General features: G+C 38.7%; 1 protein-coding gene across 9 annotated transcripts in view; it reads right to left on the bottom strand.

Annotated features, from left to right (window-relative positions):
* L3MBTL3 (L3MBTL histone methyl-lysine binding protein 3) overlaps window positions 1-23,572 on the bottom strand; it is a 76,067-nt gene that overhangs the window by 49,330 nt on the left and 3,165 nt on the right. For 8 of the 9 annotated variants that reach the window (XM_042016569.1, XM_042016573.1, XM_042016572.1 and 5 more), the window contains exons 2-5: window positions 16,481-16,592; window positions 4,585-4,696; window positions 2,268-2,427; window positions 1,136-1,274 (exon numbers count right to left, since the gene is read on the bottom strand). In XM_042016569.1, the coding sequence (XP_041872503.1) occupies window positions 1,136-1,274; window positions 2,268-2,427; window positions 4,585-4,696; window positions 16,481-16,592 (523 nt within the window). Of the gene's footprint in view, window positions 1-1,135; window positions 1,275-2,267; window positions 2,428-4,584; window positions 4,697-8,666; window positions 9,033-16,480; window positions 16,593-23,572 lie in introns of those variants that run through there. The other variant, XM_042016575.1, reaches the window with a different exon arrangement.

The raw sequence follows: 23,572 nt of genomic DNA, 5'->3' as shown, positions 1-23,572 counted from the left end.
AGTGACAAAGCACAGCAAACACAGCGAAAATGACAGGCAGAAGGACTCTCGCCACTTGGCACTCAGCCAGCCAGCCTTGCCTGACCCAGGGACGGATCATGAAGCCTTCAGCAGACCTCACTGAGACACTGATCAATAACAGTACCTTTGGCATGTTCACGCTTCCAAAATAATTTAAAAGAAAACCTCTCACAGCTTTAGTCTGGTTTTTTTCAAAGGTACTATTGCTTTATTAAATATAAAATGGCACGGATCCTTATAATTTTTTTACTGTTTTTGTATTAACAGTCTTGTGAGCACCTGAAGAGATGAGCAGAGTAAGTACTCACTGGGAAGGCAGATGCATGGAGACAAAGAAGGTACCCCCAAACTTTTGCCTAAGATATTGCTATACAGACAGCTTCAAATTCCCCCCTGACAACTCAAGTGTCTTCAGCCTTTTGACAATCCAGTGGCTGCAGAACTCTACCCTTCTCCCTGAAAACTGTGCTACCCCCAGTAGTGTCACAGCTATTGGGAAGAAAACAAATATTATAGGAAAACAAACATTACAGGAAGGTACTATGGTAAGCTTTTTCTAAAATGAAGAAAAAAATCAATAAATCCAAAAGGAAAAAAACCCAAAAGGTGCCCCAAAGCAAATTACACTGCAACACAAGAGCAAACCAAATTTTTGGTTATGTTTTTCAAAGGCAAATTACACTAAGGAAATCCAAAGTATTCTCTTCTTAACTGTAGTGGAGCTTTCTTTGTAAATAAATTATTGGTCTATAGTTATTTATTCATATGCAGAATGACAAAGTAACAGGTGTTGGGAAATATGTACTCCTGTTTTTCTATGCCTACGACTTGGCAAGTCTAGATTAGCATCATTTTTTCTTTAAGTTCTTTTTATTCTGGTCTTAAAAAAGCAGGGAAGAGTGATAAAAACCAGGTTTTATCAATTCATTGTCAATAATATTACAATTTACTGCTGAGGCATAATTAATTGGCAAACAAACCAACTACTTATTGTGGCTCTGACAGAGTGATGAAGTCTCTTCTCTTTGTGGACTGATGGAGCTACTGACATTGCAACACAGGGCAAAACTCCCACCCAAATACTTGCAGGAATGGGTTTACGACGCATACTAACAATTTCATCGGGATTCTCCTTCTTCTCCCCATTATCCCGGGACTCTTCTTTGAGAGGTAATTTTGCTTTTCTTTTCCGAATGCCTTTAGAATCATCTTCTCCATTGCATTCCATGCTGGGATTTTCCTCCTTTGGCTCTCTATCACAAGAGTAACACAATGACACAAAGCCAGTATTATTTCACTTCTCATATTCATAAAACAAGTTAAAAAAGCAATGTGTGGGTCCCATAGTATTATACCAAACATATTCTTATAAATACTACTGAAAATTAAGTCAGTCAAAAGAATTAATCTGAGAGACACACAATAGCAACTGTAAAAGGAAAACTGTCAGCTTATGCTGAACAAGTTCTACATGTTTTAAACAGTGTGTCTTTTTCCATGTACCATCAAGTCTCCTGGAGAAGCAAACTGTGAAATGTTTGGGACTGCAGGGCAGTTTAGAGTGAGGAAGGCAAAGGCAATTGTTAAGTTTGACAAATCCAATTGGAGAAAGCTGGTATGTGACTGTATAAAATGCTAAACAAGAAATCAGAACAGAAAACTGTTGAAGCAATTCTCTAAAAATGAAAGAAAATGTACAAAGTCATAAATGTTAAAAACTGCCATATCTAGCAATATACAATACAGAATGGACACACTGACAGAAACATACTTTTATGATGAGATGAAATGCACTAGCTGAAAAAAAAAGAACTGAGAAACTGCAGTATGCTCATGTTTTCACTCACTGTCATCTATAAAACAGCTCTTGCACTTAATTATAATTAACTTACCACCCCAACCATCTCATTACTGATTATCTTAATTCTAATGACTATGAAACAGGGTGGGAGTCTGACACTGATTCATGCATCCCATAGACTGTTTTACTGCTTGCTTCTGACAGCAGAACACAGCACACTCCGAGTAAAAAAGACTGCCTTCAATGTCAGTGTTAGACAAAACCAAATGTTGTTAAGGCATTTACACAAAAAACAGTGAAAGAAAATTATAAACCAATGGTGACACCGCACCTTGTCTGTTTAATACCCCCCTCTGCCCCACCATAAACATTTTATCCCACCACTTCTCTCTCGTGCTGCATTTATGCCAAATTCTTTGTTTCTATGCTTTATTATAGCACCTACTTGTTTTTTACTTGCTGGGCACATTTCTGGCTGCAAAATTTCCCTTCAGGAACAAATTCTTCTATGGTACCATAGCGGTAACAGTTTTCACAGAAAACAAGTCCATCCACTTTTGGAGTTTCCTTCAACCTTGTGGGGATCCCTGTCTTTTCTGAAAAGGCTGCACAATGACAAAAGTTAACTTCACTTAAGTAGAGGAGATACATTCCCAACCATCCTCAGCAGGCCTTGCCAAGCAAACAGAAAAACATAAGCCACACCACTCTTGTCAGAACAAGAACTAGGAGTTAGTGTTTGCATGAAGTCCAGATTGCTGACAAACAAACTGGGTTTTCAAATTGCAACAGGAGAGAGGAACCCACTGATTCTGTGATTCTGTCACTGCTTGACGTGGCTACTCGTGGAAGGACTGAATTTTGCGACAGGCAGCACACTGACCACCCACAGAGTCATCACTGCTCAGAATCCATGACCTCATCTCCTGCTGATATGCCTATATCTAAATTTGGGAGAAAAGGGTTGGGGGCAGTTATCTTTCATTAGGTGAAACTACTTCTGGAAGCAAATCGCTGACTACAGTCTGCAGTCTCCAGCAGCAGTTGCTCAACCAGCCTGAGGTCCACCAAAAGTGAAAAATCACTAAACTTGTAACAAAGCAATCTTTAAATACTAAGTTACTCACTGACCCTAAGCTGCAATTTCCCCACAACAGGCATATAGCCCAGGAGAGGCTATATCCAGGAGAGAATGCAGTTTTTTTCCCTCACAAGCAAGTATGAAGCACTGTCAAGTACTCCAGCCTCTAGAGCAGGTTGTTGTCTTAGTACCTCCCCAAAAGGCAAATTTCAAGTCACAAACTATTTATATTGCTTAGGCACTGTACTGTCTTTGAAAGCAAAGTCAAATGAACTCATAGCATGCAGGCTATCTCCCCTAAAAGAATATATAATGTATGTTATATTTACACACCAGCATCATAAGTGGTTCAAAACAACTATTTCTTCTCACAATGGAAAATTTTAGCAGTGTTTTTACTTTTGGAGAGCACTAAATTAATCAAGGACAGTGTAAGGTAGCAGCAGAATTCTTACTTGATATGTTTATATGTCCATAAACCAAGTTTAATTTAGGAGAATCACAATTTTTTTGTTTAGGTTTGCCAGACTGTAGGGGATGCAGTTTCATGCTTTACTGTCAGTAACTGATCTCTAAGCAGAGAATCTGTTCTGCTACTACAGTATCACAATTTCGCTACTCTCATCACAGATTTGAAACTTGAATTAACTATCACTGCCTTGCTACAGAACACATTAACTGTGGTCTGAAGCTTCATACCTCAGGGGGAGCCCAAACCACTTTCCCACCAGTGTTAATGCTCCACATGACAATTATGATCTAATAGCAAGGGAGCAGCAAAGGAAAGCTCTCACTGCCTTCACTTTTTGTACTTACAGGGATGATTATGAAACAAAAATTGTGAAGTCTGCTTTTTAAAGGACTTACAGAATGCATATTTTAAAAGAAAGTTGATAAAATGTAATACCAACAAGGAAAAAACTAGGAAGTTGTAAATACTTGCAAAACCAGTTGTGATATTCTCTTCCACGCTACTCCATCATTACTGGAGTCAGTGTGAAAAGATCGCAGTAATTTATGACCACATAAACCAACTTTTCTTGAACAAAACAGGTGTTTCTTACTTCAGTATTTTAAATCCAGGAAACACCTTATCTGGTAGGTAGATACTACAACTCTTAGAATTTTATCATTCCAGATAAACACTAACTGTTACTACACACAGATTTTAATGCTGCAAAAAAGCATAGTTGGCAGGAGCAAGGCATCTGTGTGGGTACACACTACACAGCAAACACTGACATTGGTGGTGGCTGCTGAGCTGACCATATGAAGGCAATTTGCAGTGCACAGTTTGTAAAGTCTGTGGGCAGTCTGGAGAACCAGCTCAACAAAAATGACCTCTAAAAAAGTCCCAATAATTTAAAGAATTTTACTATTTTGCAAATTAAATAGAGGAAATATACCAATTCTAAATTTAGAGAAGATTACTCTAAGGAAAAAATTGTGGCTGTAATTAAACTTCAGCTGTTTAACAGTGAAATTATTTCCTTTTAACTTGAAATGAATTTATTTTCATACTAATTTACATCCCAAGAAACGGGTTACTTCATCAGAGATACTCTGTCCATTAAAGCAATAAGTTGGTTTTTTTTTATTTTGGAGGGAAGCTTTAAGGAAAGCTGGTACATTAAAGAAACTACAGTCTACCACAGAAAATGTTTACTGCTTCTTAACTGACCTTCTTGAGCAGTTGGAACCATCCAGGTTGTGGTAGCAGTGGCCTTTTTAACACTTTCCATCTCAGTTTCATCTGTAATTACTTCCAGGGCCCCAAATTCATTGACTCTAAACTGTAAGACAAAACAAATGGAATGGAGCATAGTAAAAATTTACTAGAAGTCTCTTGAAGTATCTTCTACTCAATATAGTTTTTACATGGTGTCCTTGCCACATTGCCTATTTTCTATGTGTTTCTGCTTATCCCCATGGGATTCAAACCAAGCCTTTCTTGTTTCTATCAAGCCAAATGCAAATTCATTTTGATATCTATAAATATTAATTTGCAACAGATACTGATACAGATGCCTCCACATACAGATCAATATCTAACTTACACACCTAAAAAAAAATCAGTAACAGAAATTAATGGGAACATCCCTTAACCAGATGTTTTTCATTGCCAGCAAAATAACACACTCCAGGCACTGACTATTCTTTCTGAGGACAAGGGAGCTGAATGAACATCACACACCAAATGCTTCAGAGTACAGAAATTTCAGCATCCTCTGAAAACACAGTACTTCTCCACTAAAAAGTGCACATAAACAAATATCTCAAGGCAGTTTATGAGGTGTTTAATTACACGCTGAATGTGATATTACTGTCAGCCAGACACAAGGCTCAACAATGCCCCACATGCTGTGCTTACAATGGAGCACCGAGAGTTACAGGCATCCTGCTGCCAGAAGAAAAGTTTCTTCACAATGCTGTAGTGATTACAGCACTGCCACATGAAAATAGCTTCTGCTTCCCAGTCACTACGTGGTTTGCAGGCCCAGCTGGTTACACGGGTTTAGCTCAAGGCAGGGTTTTGTCCCTGATCATCTGCTCCGAGCAGGGAAGGGGTGTCTTTGCCACAGAGAACAGGTCGTTATCAGTGTGATGCTCTCACCAACAGCTTTCAACAGGGAAAATTATGTCTGAGAGGGTACTTCAGAACTCCCCAGCATCCACCAGAGAGGATATTCCTTCAAGGCCATAGCATGAAGCCTATTTCTGTTTCTCTGGTCAGGCAACTTTACATTGGGAAAATGGGAAAGGGAATAATTGCCTGGCCCTACACTGACCCTCTCTGTGCCTCCAGAGGCTGATGAACACATCATTCCCCCTTCACTTTGGACCCTGCCATGGTACAGTACTGAAAATAAGCCATTCTGGCTGCAGGCAAAGGTGACCCCCATATACACATACCACAGCAGTGTGCTTTCACTAATACAGTCCTTCCAGCCTTAACATTTGCAAAGAGCCAAGAAGTCCTAAGGAATGTGAACAGATAAGAAATAATAAGCTGAGGGGAGGGAAGGAAGAAGAGGCCCTCACACAATCATATGACATCTGGAGCTAAGATTTTTACTTGTGATCAGCTGTGCTCACAACAGATATGAAAGCATGGACAAACTGCTGATAAATCCATCTGGACTGAAATACCATGAGTTCAACTTTGAAGGGCAACCAAATGCAGTAAACACCACGTGCTGATACTTCAGTTTGTGGAGAGACAGTCATGCTGTTCCACCCAAAGAAAAGCAGTAGAGTTACTATTCAGAAGAGTCTTACAGCTGACTTATGCACTCAGTCTTGTTCCTATTTTGGTTAAGCCCATTTTTGCTCTTGGTGCTTTGCTGCCTCTGCAACAGGTAGATGCTAGAGAGAAAATCCTCCCTGCTTTCAAGAGCTCCAACATTTCAAGAGCTGTCTCACAGCAGGCAAGCTGTGAACATGGGCCAAGACATCTGCAGGTTGCAGCAGCCTACCAGCCAACAGGGCGCAGGGAAGTTACTGACCATCTCTTGGAAACACTCTCCCACAGCTTCATACTGTATCAGCAGGAAATCCGTGCACCAAAGGTATTTCTGAACAGATACCTAAATACTTGGGATATTTCCGCATGATTCGATCAATGTCCAGCCCTGACACCAGAAACGTGTTCCTCCTCCACTGGGGCCTCCTGTGGAATGCAAGGACATCACCCCAGGTAATGCAGTAACCTGCCAGCCCTTCTGGCTCCAGGGGGCTGACTGATAGGCACCAAACAATGGAAGACAGATGACTGTAGGGAAGGCTGCTCACAGCTACTCTTTCCCTGGAGGCTGTTAACAGCAGCAAGAGCTGAACCCTTACGGAAAAGCTCTTCAACAGTCAGGCCAACCACGCCAAGACAACTTGCCACTGCCTTATCAGGCACAACAGTCCGACTGGGCACTGCCTCACTGACTGGTGTAACTTCACTTTTCACCTGCAGCCTTGCCTTTACCAGTCTCAGAGGCTTCCAGCCCCTGTTCTGATGCAAACTTGAATTCATGTCTGCTCTCTCTCCCTATTTCCCCAGCGACACCATCAGCACTAATGTATATGCCGAGCTCTTCGTGGCTAACCAGAACAACGCCTCACACCTGGGGAGTCATACTCTGGTTTTAGCTGCGGAGGAAAAGACATGAACAGCTTGTGACAAAGGTTAACTGCTTGAAAACAGGATGAATAAATGTACAAAGCAGCATGTTGCACAAAGTCATCACAGAATAAAAGTTGCCAGAGCAACATGCCAACTGGTGTTTACTGTTGGAAGGATGACAAAAAAGGATCTCAATTAATGGTGGTTTATGTGCCTATGAAAAAATTCAACACATTTGTAAGTCTCTTCTACTTAGAGAGTAGGCAACAGAAAACCTGAAAGTAAAAGTTTCATCATAATATTTTCTCCAAACCAAAATACAGTAAGAGCAGTCCTCCCAGACACTTCCCTAGGTGTCTTGACACTTTGGAATTTCACAGTTGATATAGAGGGAAAGAAACTGCCTTTGAGCTAACTTCTGAGGATGGATCCATAGCTTTCTGATAATAAAAATTTGTTTTCAAGTCACAAAACTCCCTAAATAAATACAGAAATTTGCATTGGATGAAGGGATTTCCCTTCAATCTGCCTTCATTGCATCAAACAGTAAAAATCCCCTTGACAGAAACAAAGTCAGGCCATTACCAAGTATTTTACAAATAAACTCTCAAAAAAAGACTGATTTTTGTCACTTCAATGTTTTAAAGAGAATAAATGATAAGGCTCATTGGGTATAAATTTAATCCACTTGACTTTTGTCAAATGCCTGTTGGCAAAATTTAAGTAACCTCTTAAGATAATTCTGTCCCACACTATAGAACCATTGGTCTTAAAAGACAGCAACAAAGAAGAGAAAGAAACCTCAACAGCTTTCCTGAGAAAATTCACAGCAAGATAAACAGGAATAAATATAACATCTGGATAGAAAACTTAGCTTCCAAAGTTTCATGTAAAGGCAAGCAATGAGGGCAAAAATACACATGTTCAATTAACTGCAATCCTTTTAATGCAAATATATTGTAACTGAGTCGGCAGGATGAATCCAGCTGCCAGCAGGTAAGTATACAACAAAGAACTTATTCAGCTGCCTTGTCTGCAGTTTCCACAAGGATCAAGGACCGTAGCTTCCTTTTAAACATCATTAGAGATTCCTTCCACTCAGAGCTGAGATACATTTTCATGTTCTTGGGAAATGATGCCCTGATATACTAAAACTTCAGCTTGTATGACTGTTAATTTTATCCCCAGGAACATTTTAATATTCATTCAACAGATAACGAACATAGTGAGGGAAGCCAAGGCTTAAATAAATAATAATCAAACATTATCAATACTTTCTGAACCATTTCTGTCTGTCCACATGCTAAAAATTATTCTCAACAAACATTTTCAAAAAAATTAAAATTGTATGAAAATTTACACAGGACTGGAACAAGTATCATAAGCCACTGATATGAAGCCTTTGTCTATTGCAAGCAATAGTATCACACAAAGTATTTAATAAACGCTTCAGAAGCAGCCAGATATTCTGTTACCAGTGTCTCTAGTGAAAGTCCCTTCCTGAATTTCTTTCTTGGAAAACCTCTTTTTATGTTTTAATTTCCATGTACTCATAGTCAGTTTGTACCCATCTTTCTTAAGCCACACTGCCATATGTAGTACCCTAACATTTACTCTCTTAGCATATGATAAAGCAAGCAATTATGTACCTCCTCAAACTTGATTTTATTGCACTAAGCACAAGGTTCTTCTGTTCTTACGAAAACCTTCTCCATCTTCCTGTTCAGCCTGTCCTCCTTTGCCCACCATGTGCTGTGCTGAACCACAGAAGTCCCAGGGAGCATGACAAAGCATAATACCGAAAGTGGACTGCTGCTGTCTCTCCTCCAGTGGGTTTAGAGCATTTCCATTTCTAATGGAAGTTCTTTGCCTTATCCTGCTGGCTGGAAGATGCTGTAGTTTTATGTAGGGGTAATTGAATGTTAAAAGGGCTTCCGGTTCTCTTTTCCACATTTCATAAAATTACTCTCGAGCATTTGTCTCTATGTGTGATGAAAAAATTGCAAACGATGCAAAATGTCTATCATATTGTAGATTAATTCTTATAAAATCAAACCTGTTGGGAACAAACATTTAAAACCTAGTTTCAAATTAAGTCCCCACTTTTCATGCGTCCAAGTCAGAGCAACACAGACCAGACTATCAAGGTTTGCTGTTACTTGTGCCTTCTTAATAATGTAGAAGATCTCATCAGTTCCTACAGATATCAGATCAGAATAAAAGTTGCTATCATTTTATATATGGTATAATTATTATTTGGGAGAACTGACAAATAAAAACAAAGAAAAAGGAAGAACAACTGAAGCAAAGGAAAAACAAAAAAGACCAAAACCCCCACATATGTTAATGCACAGCTTTAAAATAAATTAGAAAAATCAGCCAACACTACCATCTACTGGGCAAGATAAGGACAAAGAGTTCTTTGCAATAAAGACAATTGTTGCTGCATTCTGACAGTAACTTCAGCAACAAAACATATCTTGACACCACAGCTGTGATTGTGGACACAGAAGAAACCTGCAAAATTTTTATTATCCAAAACAGAAGTAAATTGAGTAAATGCCCAATGCTCTTTATGCCTATGAAGCAGCTAAGTTTAAAGCAGCAGAATTCAACAGGAGTTTGTCAAGAAGACAGACACCTGGGACTTCAGTGATAGAAGCCAAAGAACTACACTCTGATCTCTGGCTAGCAAAAAGTTATCATTACTCTTGATGTTAATCACCATTTAGTCACAGTGGTTTCAGTGGGACTGCTCAGATAAATCAGAGCTTTTCTGGCATTTTACAGCTCCTCATCTTTTTAAAGTGAAGGAATTATCTGTCACCACTGAATTGCCCAACCACATCCTGCTACACACCAAACTATTTTTTTACATATTACTTAAGTTAAATAAGTTATTAAACACCTGACATTGTCCATTCAACCAGACCCCTCTTCCCTGTGTGTGTGATACACTCTTTACATGCACATATTATTTTTGTCCACAGAACCCCTGCCCCAGGCAAGGGCTGGATAGCATTCAGAAAAATGAGGCAGCTGTTGGTATTTTTATGTTCTTTCTTCAAGCAGTAAAGCCAGTCTTATTTACTCTACATGGTTTGAAAGCAGAATGACTGTTTATTTTCTTTTTTAAAAAACCCCAATGTACAACAAAGAACATGTATCTAAAAAAGCTTTAGGCACTCTAGCAATTACTGTTACAATGCAGTGCAAAGTAACTCCTGAAACAAAATCTCTGTTCTCAGCCACTTAGAAAAGAAAAAAACCTCTCTTGGTAGCTCTTCATCCTTCTGAGTACTCTCCTCCCAGCTTATTTTAAAGCAGTCAGTAAGCATGTGACCCCTTACACTTGCCTCATCACAAAATTTTGATTCTTTCAGGGATAGAGGATGTTGGGGAAATGTGTTCCTCCCCCTGACAATTCTGCTTCTTCAGTGATGAGAAAGGATCCTGCCTGCACACTGCTACTCTGCAAGCATGGCAAAAGAAATACTTAAGTAGGATCACAGGGTATCTAGAGCTCCCTAAACCATAGTCAGCAGAGATTAAATTCCTCACCACGACCAACAGGCAAGGCCAGACCCGCTCTCATTGAAATGATCCTGTCAGCAAGAAAGTAGTCAAGCATTCCACCAATCTTGGATTGATTTTAAGATACTTCAATAACACTGCAATAGGCTAATCCTGAAGTAAAAAAGCAGAGAGAACAATTTGCATCTAAAAGGAAAGGGTTTTTTTCCAATCTGGGCAGGCACAAGCAGGAAAGAATTGCTATCAAATTATATCCTTCCAAAAATAAAAATAATAGGAGCATTCTCTCATCATTGCTGAACAGAGAGCTTAAGGTACCATAGGAACCCAGAGTGCCATCAGAAAACACATACCTTTAGCAAGAGAGACTGACATTTCCCCATACCAATACCTCAGTCTTGTCTGCAGTAATGTTTATCTACTTTATTCTTAGACACTCCTCAGGCTCTTCCAACCCCCCCCCATTCCACTTCAAGTGCTCAAGAATTATCTTAGTATCAGAGGGCTTCCCACTGATTTCTCTACACTGCAAACTCAGTCTGCCTTATTATCTCCACTTGAGTACGAAATTGCAGCTAAACAGACTTTCTTAAGGTGACACATAAATCAGCAATAGAGCCAGAAGTCAAGGCCTGCCAAGATGATGCTTATTGATCCAGAAGTTGACTTACAAGGCAACCCTAGCTGTGAAATATTCTGGCCAGAATATTTCTAAATACAAAACACTAATATCTCATGGGAAGCCCAAGCTAGCAACAAATAAAAAATGGCTACCTGCCAAAAATTTGGTTCCAGTGAGTTGCTCAGCGCTGTGCAGGAAGGCTGTGGTAGGAGCAAGTGAGGTGCTGAGCATTCCTCTGTGGGATTTACCTGTAATAATCACAAAACTATTCCTTTTCCTTCCTGAAACCCTCTGCCTAGTTGTTCAGAAGTTTAACAGCATCTACAGCTAATGGCCCAGAGATTTTGTGGTAGAATACCACGTGATCACTTAAGGGAAGACTACCATGACTATACATGAGGAAACCCGAATAAAGATCCAAACGCAAACCTAAACCCAGCATTTCTTGTCTTTGCAGTTTTAACAATTTTAATAGTGAAACTTCCTTTTTTGGTCTTATTTTTCTTACATAAGGTTGACTCATTTTATGACATTGCAAAGTTTTAACCAGAAATCTATAGCAATGAAGCATAGCAAGAGCTAATTAATTACCTTACATTGCAACAGAATAAAGTTAATTTCATATGGAAAGGACCAGGCCACTAGACAGATATGCTGGAGCTCACACATGGTCAGAAGAAAGTGCCTGTCTACCTTGCTGTCTGCTCCCTATGCTACTCCTCACCACATTCTCTGAATGGAATCCATCTTCTCTTTGGAGCAGCACCTTCCCAGCGCCGGCAGTGATTTAACCAGCTTCTGGAAGTTGATGTTTCCCAAAGACACCATTCTCACGGACTCTCCCTGCCTCTCCAGATTCAAAGTACAGCACATGCTGCCATGAGAGAACAGAAACAGCTTTGCACTGAAAAAGCACTACATTAAATTATTGTCTGAGACACTACCGATGTTTCTATAACAATGTGAGGAAAGAAGTTGTTCTTAAATCATGCATTATCACAGGCAAGCTTGAATGTAATTTCAGAACAGGCAGGTGGAAGGATGTACTTTACTGCCTCGTGTTGCTGCACCCCTGCATCCAGAAGCACAGCAATCCAAATCACTGTTATCCTCTTTACAGCACTGCTGGAAATACCAAACACCATTGGCCATTACTCCACCATTCAGTTCCACTACTCTAGTTGGCTTCCTACAGTATTTGCTGCCCAACTTTATTTACAGGTAAATTTCTTCATCATCAAATTTTAATTTTTTTCCTTTATGTTCAAACACATTTTGAAAGCTGGAAATAACGACCAAAATTCTGTCCACGCAGTATATAACTGCTCACTTTCCAAACACAGCACTAGAAAATGCATTAAGAAGTACTTCATAAACTTCTGTCACTGCAGTAGGAAGTGACTGTAAATTATTACAGCTTTTCCAATTTAATGAGTATATTTAAATCTTGAAGCCATGGTGTTACTGTGTGCACTCAGCATAGAGAGTTAAAAAAAAAAAAAAAAAAAGGAGAAAAAAGAGAAGCATTTCACATTTACATTCACACCATGCAGAGTAACTGGTAAGCACTGATGTTTTTCAGATGAGCATACATTACTTTGCCTGCCACATGAAGGCATTCTGTAATTTGTAAACTATTTTAAATTCTACTGGAATTCAAGTTTTCTGTTTTATTTAAACATCTTGAAAGAACTAATATACAATGCTAAAATTTTTGTTCACAGTCTTCAGTGCATCATACTGTACAATTTTTAATTCTCCCTATTCCCTGTGTAATTTGAAATTCTAGCATTTTCCACAACTACTCACTACTTATCTGTCACACAGCATGCTCAAAGCAGCATTCAAGGAGTGTTAACTATTTTTGCTGAAGATTTTTAACAAAATCTGTATGAGAATGTATTTCCACAGACTTCTTGAACTACAAGTGACAAAACACTAACAATTAACAGTGCCCAAAGTCATAGGAAAAGAACATTCTCAGCATGTTACTGGTATAGAAACAGATACAGGAATAAGACACTGTGGCATGGCTGAGCTTGGTATCTGATTTGGCTCCCTCGTTTTGGTTAGACTGGGAAATGAGTGCTCCCTGGTGCAGCCCATCTCACTGAAGTCTGGTAGGCATGAAACTGCCTACAGGACTTCCTAACAAAAAGAAATAATCTAAGTATCTATTCCTGGTTTAGATGTTCTTCTGTATCATAAGAAAAATGTTCAAGAAACATTTTGCTCCACTTACAATAGTGTTTTACCAACTTTTAGTCATTCAGGAACTCATACTCACAAAAATGAAGTGGTTCTAAAAAGAATGGCTGCTCATATATATTTGCCTGGTAATCCCAGGCCAGATATTAATACAGCACATCAGAAAAGACATTTCTTAAAACATGCATATGTTAAAATAGGCATGAAACTTCATTATGCAAGTAGTAAAGACAAGCAAATGGTACATGCTTTATAGGACTAAAAATAAGGACTTCAAGTAGGTAACTCTCTAAAATGTCTGTATTTAAAAGCAGTATTTCAACATTTTGGCATAGGTTTAGCTTAATGTTAATATGCTCATACAATATAGTTTACCAAATCTGACTGTTCAAAGACAACTTCCCCTAACATTTTGGGAAAAGACTTAATGTGAAAATTTAAGCAATACATTGTCAACAATGGATATTTAAACTACTGCTTATTATTTGTTCTAAAATGCCTCAGACACTCTAATCTATTAACAAGCTGTAAAAATAGAACATTTATATTTGAGTATCTTGCTATTACAGTGTTTTACCAGATTTTTCAAGTGCATTTCAATGCAAATACACAACAATAGTTTGATACCTTTAGTGGAACAAGTCTATTACAATTTTTGAAAGACACATGCAAGTTTACAATAAGTAACTGCTATGTAAGGTCATTTTCTTTAGGTTCAGGACACAATAGTAAAGTACTCTGTGATCAGGAGAGTTCAAGTAAATAATCTTAATTAACTCTATTCTGAGAATTCCACAAAGAGCATAACATATCTTCTATGATCACATTTACAGTTTCAAGTGATTAGTCACCTTTTTAACCATCAGTACTTAGAAGCAGTCCTGAAATATGAGTTGTTACAATTATCATAAAAGCTTAAAATCGTTACAATTATCATAAAAGCTTAAATGTCCTTACTATTTTAACAGCTCAAGTTGTTTAGGTATCAGTGAAAACACCTAGTTTCTCACTGAATCTTGATGTTCCCGGGTACAGTCACCTCCTCAGGCTAATTTTGCATTGTTAGAAAATATTCTTCCTTCAGTCAGTCTTAAAATGCCTCCATTTCGATTTCATCCTTTCAACTCCTTGCTTTTGTATTAAAAAAATGCAAATTTTGTATTTAAAAAACAAGCAAACAGCCCTCCCCCACCCCCCTCCAAATAATAACCCAGAAAGGAGCTGCCTGGACAATACTCTGTATCTTTCACCATTCTGGGTAGACTACTATGGCACCTCTGAATGCACCTTCCCTAACTCTTGGACCAAAGAAAGAATCTCTGTCCAAAAATCAAATTTCTGTTTGTTTCCAAATTAAATAAATAAATAAACTAAGTAAAAGAGAAGCTTTAAAATGAAGCTCACGCTTTCCTGAAAAGGACATAGTTAAGAATCTTCTTACAAGATTTCTTGAAGCTACCCTGAGCTACTTCCCAGGCCCTTTTCCTCACTTTACATGGAAACTTTCCCATTCCTCTACTACTTAGTGACTCAAACTTTGCTTCAGTTTTGTTTGACCTAGGGTAACCACAACTGAAAAAAGCAGAAACCAGTGATTTATATGAGATTATGGTATTTTCCTGCACTGTTCCCTTTTGTATTGCTCAAACATTTCAATACTATGGTTCCCTTTAACACAATGTCGTGTATTAAAATAGAAAGAAATTGTAAAAGCCTGGACTTAAAAATACAGAAAATACTGGTACAGATATCAGGGATGTGGAAGCTCATCATAGCCTTGGCTATCATCATCACCATGAGATGACGAAGTCTGGAAGCCTGAAAGAAGCCAGTGAAACAAACAGTGACTGGACTTCAGAAGAGGTGCCTGTTGGCTTGTTCAGAAATCTGCTTGGCAGGATCATACAGGAGACTCTTCTAAGAGGTAAATAGGCCCAGGAAATCTGTCTCTCTTCTCCAGGGCCTTCACACCAGGAGAATGAGGCATGTCAATGTGCAAGGAGTTAAGCAAATGTGGATGATGGCCAACATGAATGAACTAGGAACTCCTGACTTAGTTCAAAAACGAAAAGGAGGCAAGCAGAACGTGGAACAGAAACTTTACAGACAAGGTATATAGTGATATTGCTGTAGTGTACAGTGATGGAAATTTATTGTACCGTTCTGCAATTTAAAAAAAAAAAATCAAAGCAAGCCAAAAAACAAACAAACAACTTAAACACCAACAGCAAAACACATTCACAACATGTACCCCGAATTTCAAACATTTTTTGACTCTTTACTTCAACAACAGAAATCCTATCAAGCACCAAAAGATAAAAAAGTTGTTTTAAATGCCACACACTTTCTTGTGAGATTCCTTTCAAGAAACAAACTATGAGCAAACCACATTACTTTGAATGATATGAAAATATTGCCTTTAATCAACAGGAAATAGGTACAAGACAGTCTCTAATAACAAAATTGCAAGCACAGCAAAAGACACCTTCTCACAATACAGTAAAAAGCATGAGATAAATAAAAAGAAACTGAAAACAAAATAGAACAGTTACAATTTACTTCAGGAAGCTCAACTAGTGTGAAAAATGTAAGCAAAATTACTACTCCAATATAATTCAAACTTGTAAACCGTACCAAGCTCAGAAGCACTCACTTTATTCATCTTTCTAGGCACCCACATGACAAAGGCACAGCAAAAATAAACTATTTTTAGAAATAAAAAGAACTAAGAACGTAAGACTGTGAGAGCCAATGACAGTATGAAAATTCTTAGTGATACAGTAATATAATGCTCTAAGTGGACGGAATTTTCACACTTTTGATATTTCTTTGGGATTTTGTGCATTTGATTAATTCTGTCTGTATAGTGAGGCAGTGCTAATTTATGCCTTCCTACGGGGATGATGGCTGTCTGTGCCAGTACCACAAACTGAATCAAGAAACTCCAGAGCTTAAACCTAACAGGCTACAGTCTCTTAACTCAGAACTGCAGATTCATGTTTTATTCATAAAGCAGATACCTACACACCAGCTTTTCAAATGCATTCTTTTGTCATTTAACATTTTTATTTCACTTACTGGAAAAATTACTTATCTTACCTTTAGGTCACTTCCTGGCAAAGTACCTATGCCATCCTTCCAGTCCATTGCACTAAATACATCAAACTCCTGACCATTTCCACTAGAGGCAGATTCATTCATGATGCATGTACTAAAAAAAAAAAAAAAAAGTTATCCGAAAATTCCATAAGTGGTTTAATGCTTATATCACCAGATATTTCTTCTAATGCATTTCACAGATTCGTATCAAATGCTTCCCTCTGCACACTGGCAACATGGACAACTGATGACAAGGGTGATAATACACATGATGTAACAAAAGAGGAAATCTTTCTAAAGCTTTGAAAAAAATACCTGTTTCACACACTAGGAGGCAATGAGGTTGTACTAGAGAGAAAAGAAAAATTTCAAACTGCAAATAAATTGACATGAGGAAAACATTTCAAGTACACTTAAAAACATCTGTTCTGGGAAAGGCAAGACATGAGTGCATGCCCATAATAAATACATTAAGCACTGATTAACAGAACTGCATTTCCTTAATACTGGATATCATGCTGATATGAATGCTTTACCCAAGTTCAAATTAAAATTTCAAAATTAATTTGAAACTGCCAGTTTCCTGGTCTGACTCAGGACACTTGAATATTCTTTATCTGTTTTGAATTGCATTTATTAAAACTTATTTCCATGTAGAGAAACACATATACAGCAGAGAAACCTACTGCTCTGCAAGACTTGACTTTACTGGATGCCTCTGTTTCAGAACAGTGAATGGAGAGAAGATATTATTTATCTCCAGAAACAGTGCATCTGGACATCCCCTTCTGTGGTAAAAAATTTGCACAAGCAACAGAAGTACACTGCACTTACCTCTGACCCCGGCTTCAGCTCACCACTTGTCATTGGAACAAGCACACCTTCAGTTGCACTGAACTGCAAGTGTTTCTAGCAGACAGTTGTGAGCTCCACCAACATCTTCCTTCCCACTTCTCACAAACCCAGCAATCTTTAAATCTGTGGTCTGGCACCTAATTTACTATTTGTTCAATGTGGAATCTGACTTACTTTATTTCTGAAGAACTTCTGCACTATGCCAAGTAGCTGAAATAATTTGTGGCAAAATTAGCTGTCATTGTTTGTGAACTATTAGCAAAATCTCACCACTTTTGAAATTTGCAGTTTCCGAACTTTTTGAAATGTAAACTTTCTGAACTTTCATACAAAACACTTTCTAAGCCTCACGCCCCATCTGGAGACTGCAAACTTTTGCTGCAAGTATCAGTATTTGAAATTCAAATAGATAGAGAGCTTCCTCAGAGCCTAACCTTGTTTTCTAAAATGTAATTTCTAACTTAAGTCCCACTCTAAATTCGCAAATACTCTCTGGAAATCTTGACTTTTCACAAAAAAAAACCCAAAACAAAACAAAAGGTGCTATTTGTTCACTCTGATAACAGAAAAAGACGCAAACCAAGCAGAAGTAAACTCCGGTCAACTGGAAGCTTTTTATTGACACTTCATGGAGAAAAAAATGCTTAGTTAACTTTGTTGCATGAAAACAATCAAATTTACATTGTATTCATCGGAAAAACAGTATCAATCAGTGTAACATCACCACTACAGACAGATACTAGTTTGGTTTGGGGTACATAATGTGAACTCCCTTGCACTTCTCCTTGGTTTCCTCTTCTTTTCTAGCAGAAATCTTTTAAATCCTGAGCAACACCTTACTCCATGAGTACTTTCATTACACTACAGCAACTACACAGTATCAACAAGATAACAGGAGCTGGACCTCAGTCAGTTTCCACTGCTAAGAATGAAAGCTTCTGTATTCCCCTTCATTTCATATGGCAGGCAGGGTTCACAGAAAGCTCTTTGAGAAAACTTTACGTTTTTCACATGACAAGTTTGAAGTAAGAAGAACCACATGATTCAATGCGTCTTCCCCACCTGTAGGTAATTCTCCATGAGAAAGTATTGAAAACCATAACAACAATGTACAAAAATTAATTTTAAAAAACGTCAATAAATCTAAACAAATTCAGTGCAAACTGAGAAATTCCCCAAAGCCATAGACCTCATCTTTTAAAATCACTCCCAGGCAAAATCCACCACCCTACCTCAGGGGAAGCTCCTGCAATACATCTTGGGATCTCTGCTTGATCTGAGTACCAAGTACCACTGCAAACCAATTCAAGCAGGCTTGACCAAACTGAACTGCAGCACAGTGGCAGCGGCACAGACCTTCCCACAAGAACACGAGACCCAAGCTGCTAAGGAGTAGCTGAAAAATTGGATCTCTCAAGATACCCATGAAGTTTTAAGGACATGAAACTTGCTGGTTCAAGCACATTGGTGGAACAAGCTCCCCAAGATTAGCCTGGCTGAGCAAGCACAAAGCTGTGTTCTGCATTAACTGAAGTCTCTAAGTAATCTTAAATTATCATCCTATTTGGAGGACACTTCACTCAACCCTCCTGTGGTTTATTATAGAAAACATGCTCCAATGATTTCTGCAGAAGGTATGACAGAAGTTGGGAAAAGACTTGGAAGGCTGTGGAAAAATGCTTCCTCTCAGCAGGCACTGTACCACAGAGCAAGGAGCATCGGACAGGACAGCTGCTCTATCAGATGCTGTCATCTCCCATAGTGCCACTCTCATTATAGACACGAAAATTACATGGGGGCTGGAAAACTGAAAGAGTCTAGCCTACCTAGGCAGAGAGTAAACCATGAAATGTAATTAAAAATTGGTAACAGAAATGTTCAGGGCATACTTGCCTCAAGAAAACATACAAATTCTGATTTAAATGTACCCAAGAAACTTCCCTCAGGTAACAAACAGCAATAATGATACATTCTAAAGATGTCTAAACACATTTGTTATTGTTTTCCTTTTGAAATTAACTCGAAGTCAAAGGCACAATCTTTTTACGTTTCACATTCTGCAGCCTTCAGAAGTGTCCTTGGTGGGGATGAAAAGGTCACAGGGCAATGCAGATAAAAATTAATTTACAAAAAGGAATTACTTTTAACAAAATACCTGTTTCCAGCTTTGCTAAGTTTGAACAGACAAAAGATAGGCCTTATCCCTCTACTAATGACAGCAAGAAAGGAGATACAGACCAGTAAAATTGTTACAGCAATGAGGTACTAAAAAAGGATGAAATCACTGCAATATTTACAACTAAATCTCAGAACAAAGAAAGCTAAAGAACATCTTATTCCACTCATTTTTTGTTTTTAAAGCTCTGATGTAATTCTTTGAACTAGTATAACTCCTTCTGTAATGATTTCGTCTGCTATCATTTCTGCTGCTGCACTGCCAGAAAAGTAGTAAAAATACTAGATGAATAAGGGGCAATGCCTGTCAGTGAATGCCATCTGATGTGAAGGAAAGGACTTAATAGTAAGAACTTGAAGCAGTCATCTTCCAACCATATCTCCAAAATCTGCCTTCAGGGATGTAACTTTCTGAGTCTTCACAGCCATAAGAGAAGTGTGCTGCACATTAATATTTCAACATTAACTTTGTTTCAGACATACATAATAAAGTCATTATAATAAACAGATAAGATTAAGACACATCCCTTAGAAAAACCTTCGTTTTTACCAACTGGTTCAACAACAAATGAGTACCTCACAGAGAGGATACTGAGAATAACAGCACTAAAAATTAGTTTCATCTGTGAGAGACTGTCTAAAGATATAGCAGGACAGAATATGACAATTAGACTTACAAGTAGCTTTTGAAGTAATTATAGGGTTATGTACTGAATACATCAGAAAGTAGTAATAGGACTCTTTCTTCCAGTCAGTGCTTTAAGAAGACTACCTGACCCCTACCCAAATTTTTAAAATCTAAGATGCTAACTGTGAAATGCCTGTATGATTTCTAACCACTGGGATCAACTCAATACTGATCACTGGGCAGCAAAGAGAGATTTCGGCAGTAAAGCCACCAGACATCACTGCCAGACTAGCATAACGTCTGCAGTAATTTTTCTTTTCTTTTTATGCATCCTTGTGTATTTTTATTTTTACTTTTGAGGATTTCTGTGATGACAAGACAGCCTAGCAGATTTGTCCCATACTGATCCTCTCCCCAGCTGACAGCTCCTATGAGGAAAAGCAAAACTGGGAACACACGTGCCAGGGGAGGTCACAGCGACTGACACCAAGAGTGAGTTCCAAGGGAAAAAGATCCCAAGAGAGACAATATCCTTTTGGAGCCAAGCCATGGTCCCTCTTCCCCACCGGACTGGGTGACATCAGCACTGATGGATGTTCAGAAACAAAGGCAACAGGTGAGGGGTTTTGTCCCAATATTGCATGCATTTATTTTGGACATGTCCAAGGCTGCCTGGCGTAGCACCCATGAGCTAAAAGGACACATTTTCCCTAATCCAGTAAATCAGGAAAACAATATGGATCTGAAGGGAACAACTCAGTGCACCAAAGCTGCAAATACACCAACTTCTAGACACCAGGGATAAGTGGATATTCAGCTTAGTTTTATTTAACATGTAAGAATGTGAATACTACCAGCACTGACTTGCTACACTCCCAAAGCCACATGAGGTGGAATTACCCCTCACAGTGTAAGCTCCCTGTATCTGACAACAGTAGTAAGTTTGACCTTCATGACAGCAAAAGCAAAGCCAATTGACTATGAGCCCACTGGGGTGAGCCCTGCTTCTCTCTTCACAGTCCTCTCCTGGAGTTGTGCACACCCTACACTTGCCTCTTTCTCAACCCTCTTATTTTTGCACCAGACTCTTCACTTAAAGAAAAACAACCACAACAGGAACAGTACAGGAAATGGTAAAATTCTTTGATGCTACCACCACATTTTAAATATGTGTTTTTTTCTTGTACCTGTTTAAAAGTTTAATTATTTTAATATTTCATTAAAAGAAGTATTTTCAGATACATATTTTCCTCAAAAATCTCATTCTTCATTGTTTAGAAACTACTTTACTAGTTCCGCCATGTTTCTATTCTCTGTGCTGAAAAGTTATTTGGGTAAATTTCACTATTTTACCTGTTGCTCAAGAAGTTTATTACAAGTGCGGTATTTTAAAAATGAGATATATAGCTTTTATATGTATTCACAAAGGGACATAGCTTAAAATTCTTAGCCACTCAGTGTTTGTAACAGCAGAAGGACCAAAGTTCCTATTGATGATGTCCCCTTAGCATTACTTACTCTTAGTTTATCTGTTGCTACTCTTCTGACTACTAGATTCCACAGGGTACTGTGTATGTTTGCTCCTGCTTCCCAATACTTTGGCTTTAAACTTTTTTCCCTCACAAGAAGAATCTGGCCACAGATGCACTACAAAATACTATGAAGCCTGGGTCTGCACCAGTGCTTAAAGGAGGTTCATGCTGTCCTCATCCAAGCCTGGTCTCTGTCAGCAAGGTAACACAGTTATTGCCGTACCATTGCTAGAGACTGGGTAACAATTACACACAGCCTTCATCTACTGCTTCGTTTTCAAATATCCACGAGAAACTATAACAACACTAGTTACCCAATACCAAAGCTATTCTGTCATCTAATGAAACTTACCACTGACAGCCTTTCCTTGTTTATAAACAGTCTGTACCTCACACCAGAAAAGTATTTCCTCTGCAAAACTTTTATGACTCCTTTGTTTCTGTTATTGTCTGTGCAGGCCTGAATGGAGCTTTAACCTACTCAGAAAGTAAGAGCTGCATGCAACAACTTCGAAATCCTATGTCTTAAATTCTCTTAATTGCTTGAACTAGGCACAGAAAATTTATTTGTACCTCCTTCCTTCCCCTATGCAGACACTGCCTGCACCGAATCTTCACACCTCCTATCACCTGACCTGTTTCAAATTGTTATTTCCTACCAGAAGTTAATTCAATATACATCTGAGCATCCCATTTGTCTGACTCATGCCCTCTTCTTCCTCATCTGCCAGTTATTACCAGCTTCCATAAACTCTGCTGTTCATAAACAATTAGCTCACCTTTTCTAGTTCCTAAATACACTCAGCAGGTTAGTGCATTTATAGCCTTTCCCTTCTCCCCCATTCATAAGGAGCTACTGGCATCTCCCATTGTGATAAGCGGTCCTACTACTGGAGCACTAACAAGCTATGACTATACACATGCTATCACTTTCTTCAGTATGCCTCATGCCAGCTCATCACTGATTCCTCATACCCATCACTCACAATCCACCATCCTCCTTACCAGTAGTATTAAAAAACAGATGAGAGTAAATTGAACCGCCCACAAAACCTCAACCACCTCTCTTCACAGAACAGGTGATTCCAAATAAAACTCAACAAGTCAGAGGAAAAGGAGTCATCACAAGTTATTGAAACTTTTAAAGTAATACTCTAAAAAAACTCAGTAAATTGAAGGTGAAATATACACCACAAAAGCAAACTAAACCAGAGTTTATTACAATTGCCCAACTGACAACAAACACCAACCAAGACGATTGCTTCAGCCACCTTCAATAGAGCACCAGTTCATGAAACCAACTGGACCACAACCGATGCTGCTGAAGTCTCACTGAGAAAAAGCTCCTACCCGGCACCACCCGGATTAAAGTGGAAAGCTCTGCTGCCTTCAGCCACTACTTTCAGGGAGTTTCTCTTACAGATGTTCATCGTATAGACTTGTAGGAACATGGTGACTTTCTTGGTAAAAAGCATCGGTTTCTGAACAGCTTTAAAATTTGCGCTAAGAAAAGTGTGTTACAATCCTGAGCACAGATTATTTCCTAAAATGATATAGACTGAACTTTTTATATCATATGAGCTTTATTTATGCCCACCACCTGATTTTTAGCACTGAGCATCCATTCATGAGTAGAAACAGCAGAAATGATCGGTCCAGTGCCACTCAACTATACGGAAGAAATTAAGAAAATAGAACAAAACTAAGAATGTAACTCCTGATGCCTTTCCCTGTAAAGCTTTCACACCAAGCTAAGCACAGGTAATTAAAAGACATGAAAGAGGCCGTGACCCTCACGCCCCGGGGGAGGCTGCCGCATCTCCAGGGGCCTCCTACCCATGCAGCGCTCCTCAAACCTAAAAACCCCGGGGGCTCGAGCCGCGCTCTCGAGTGGGACAAGTG

Source organism: Corvus kubaryi, unplaced genomic scaffold (genome assembly GCF_017639235.1).
Source record: "Corvus kubaryi isolate FWS band 111438036 unplaced genomic scaffold, C.kubaryi_AGA036_p1.0 split3-73, whole genome shotgun sequence".
In the NCBI taxonomy this organism is placed as follows: domain Eukaryota; kingdom Metazoa; phylum Chordata; class Aves; order Passeriformes; family Corvidae; genus Corvus; species Corvus kubaryi.
This window is presented reverse-complemented; position numbering and strand designations above follow the sequence as displayed.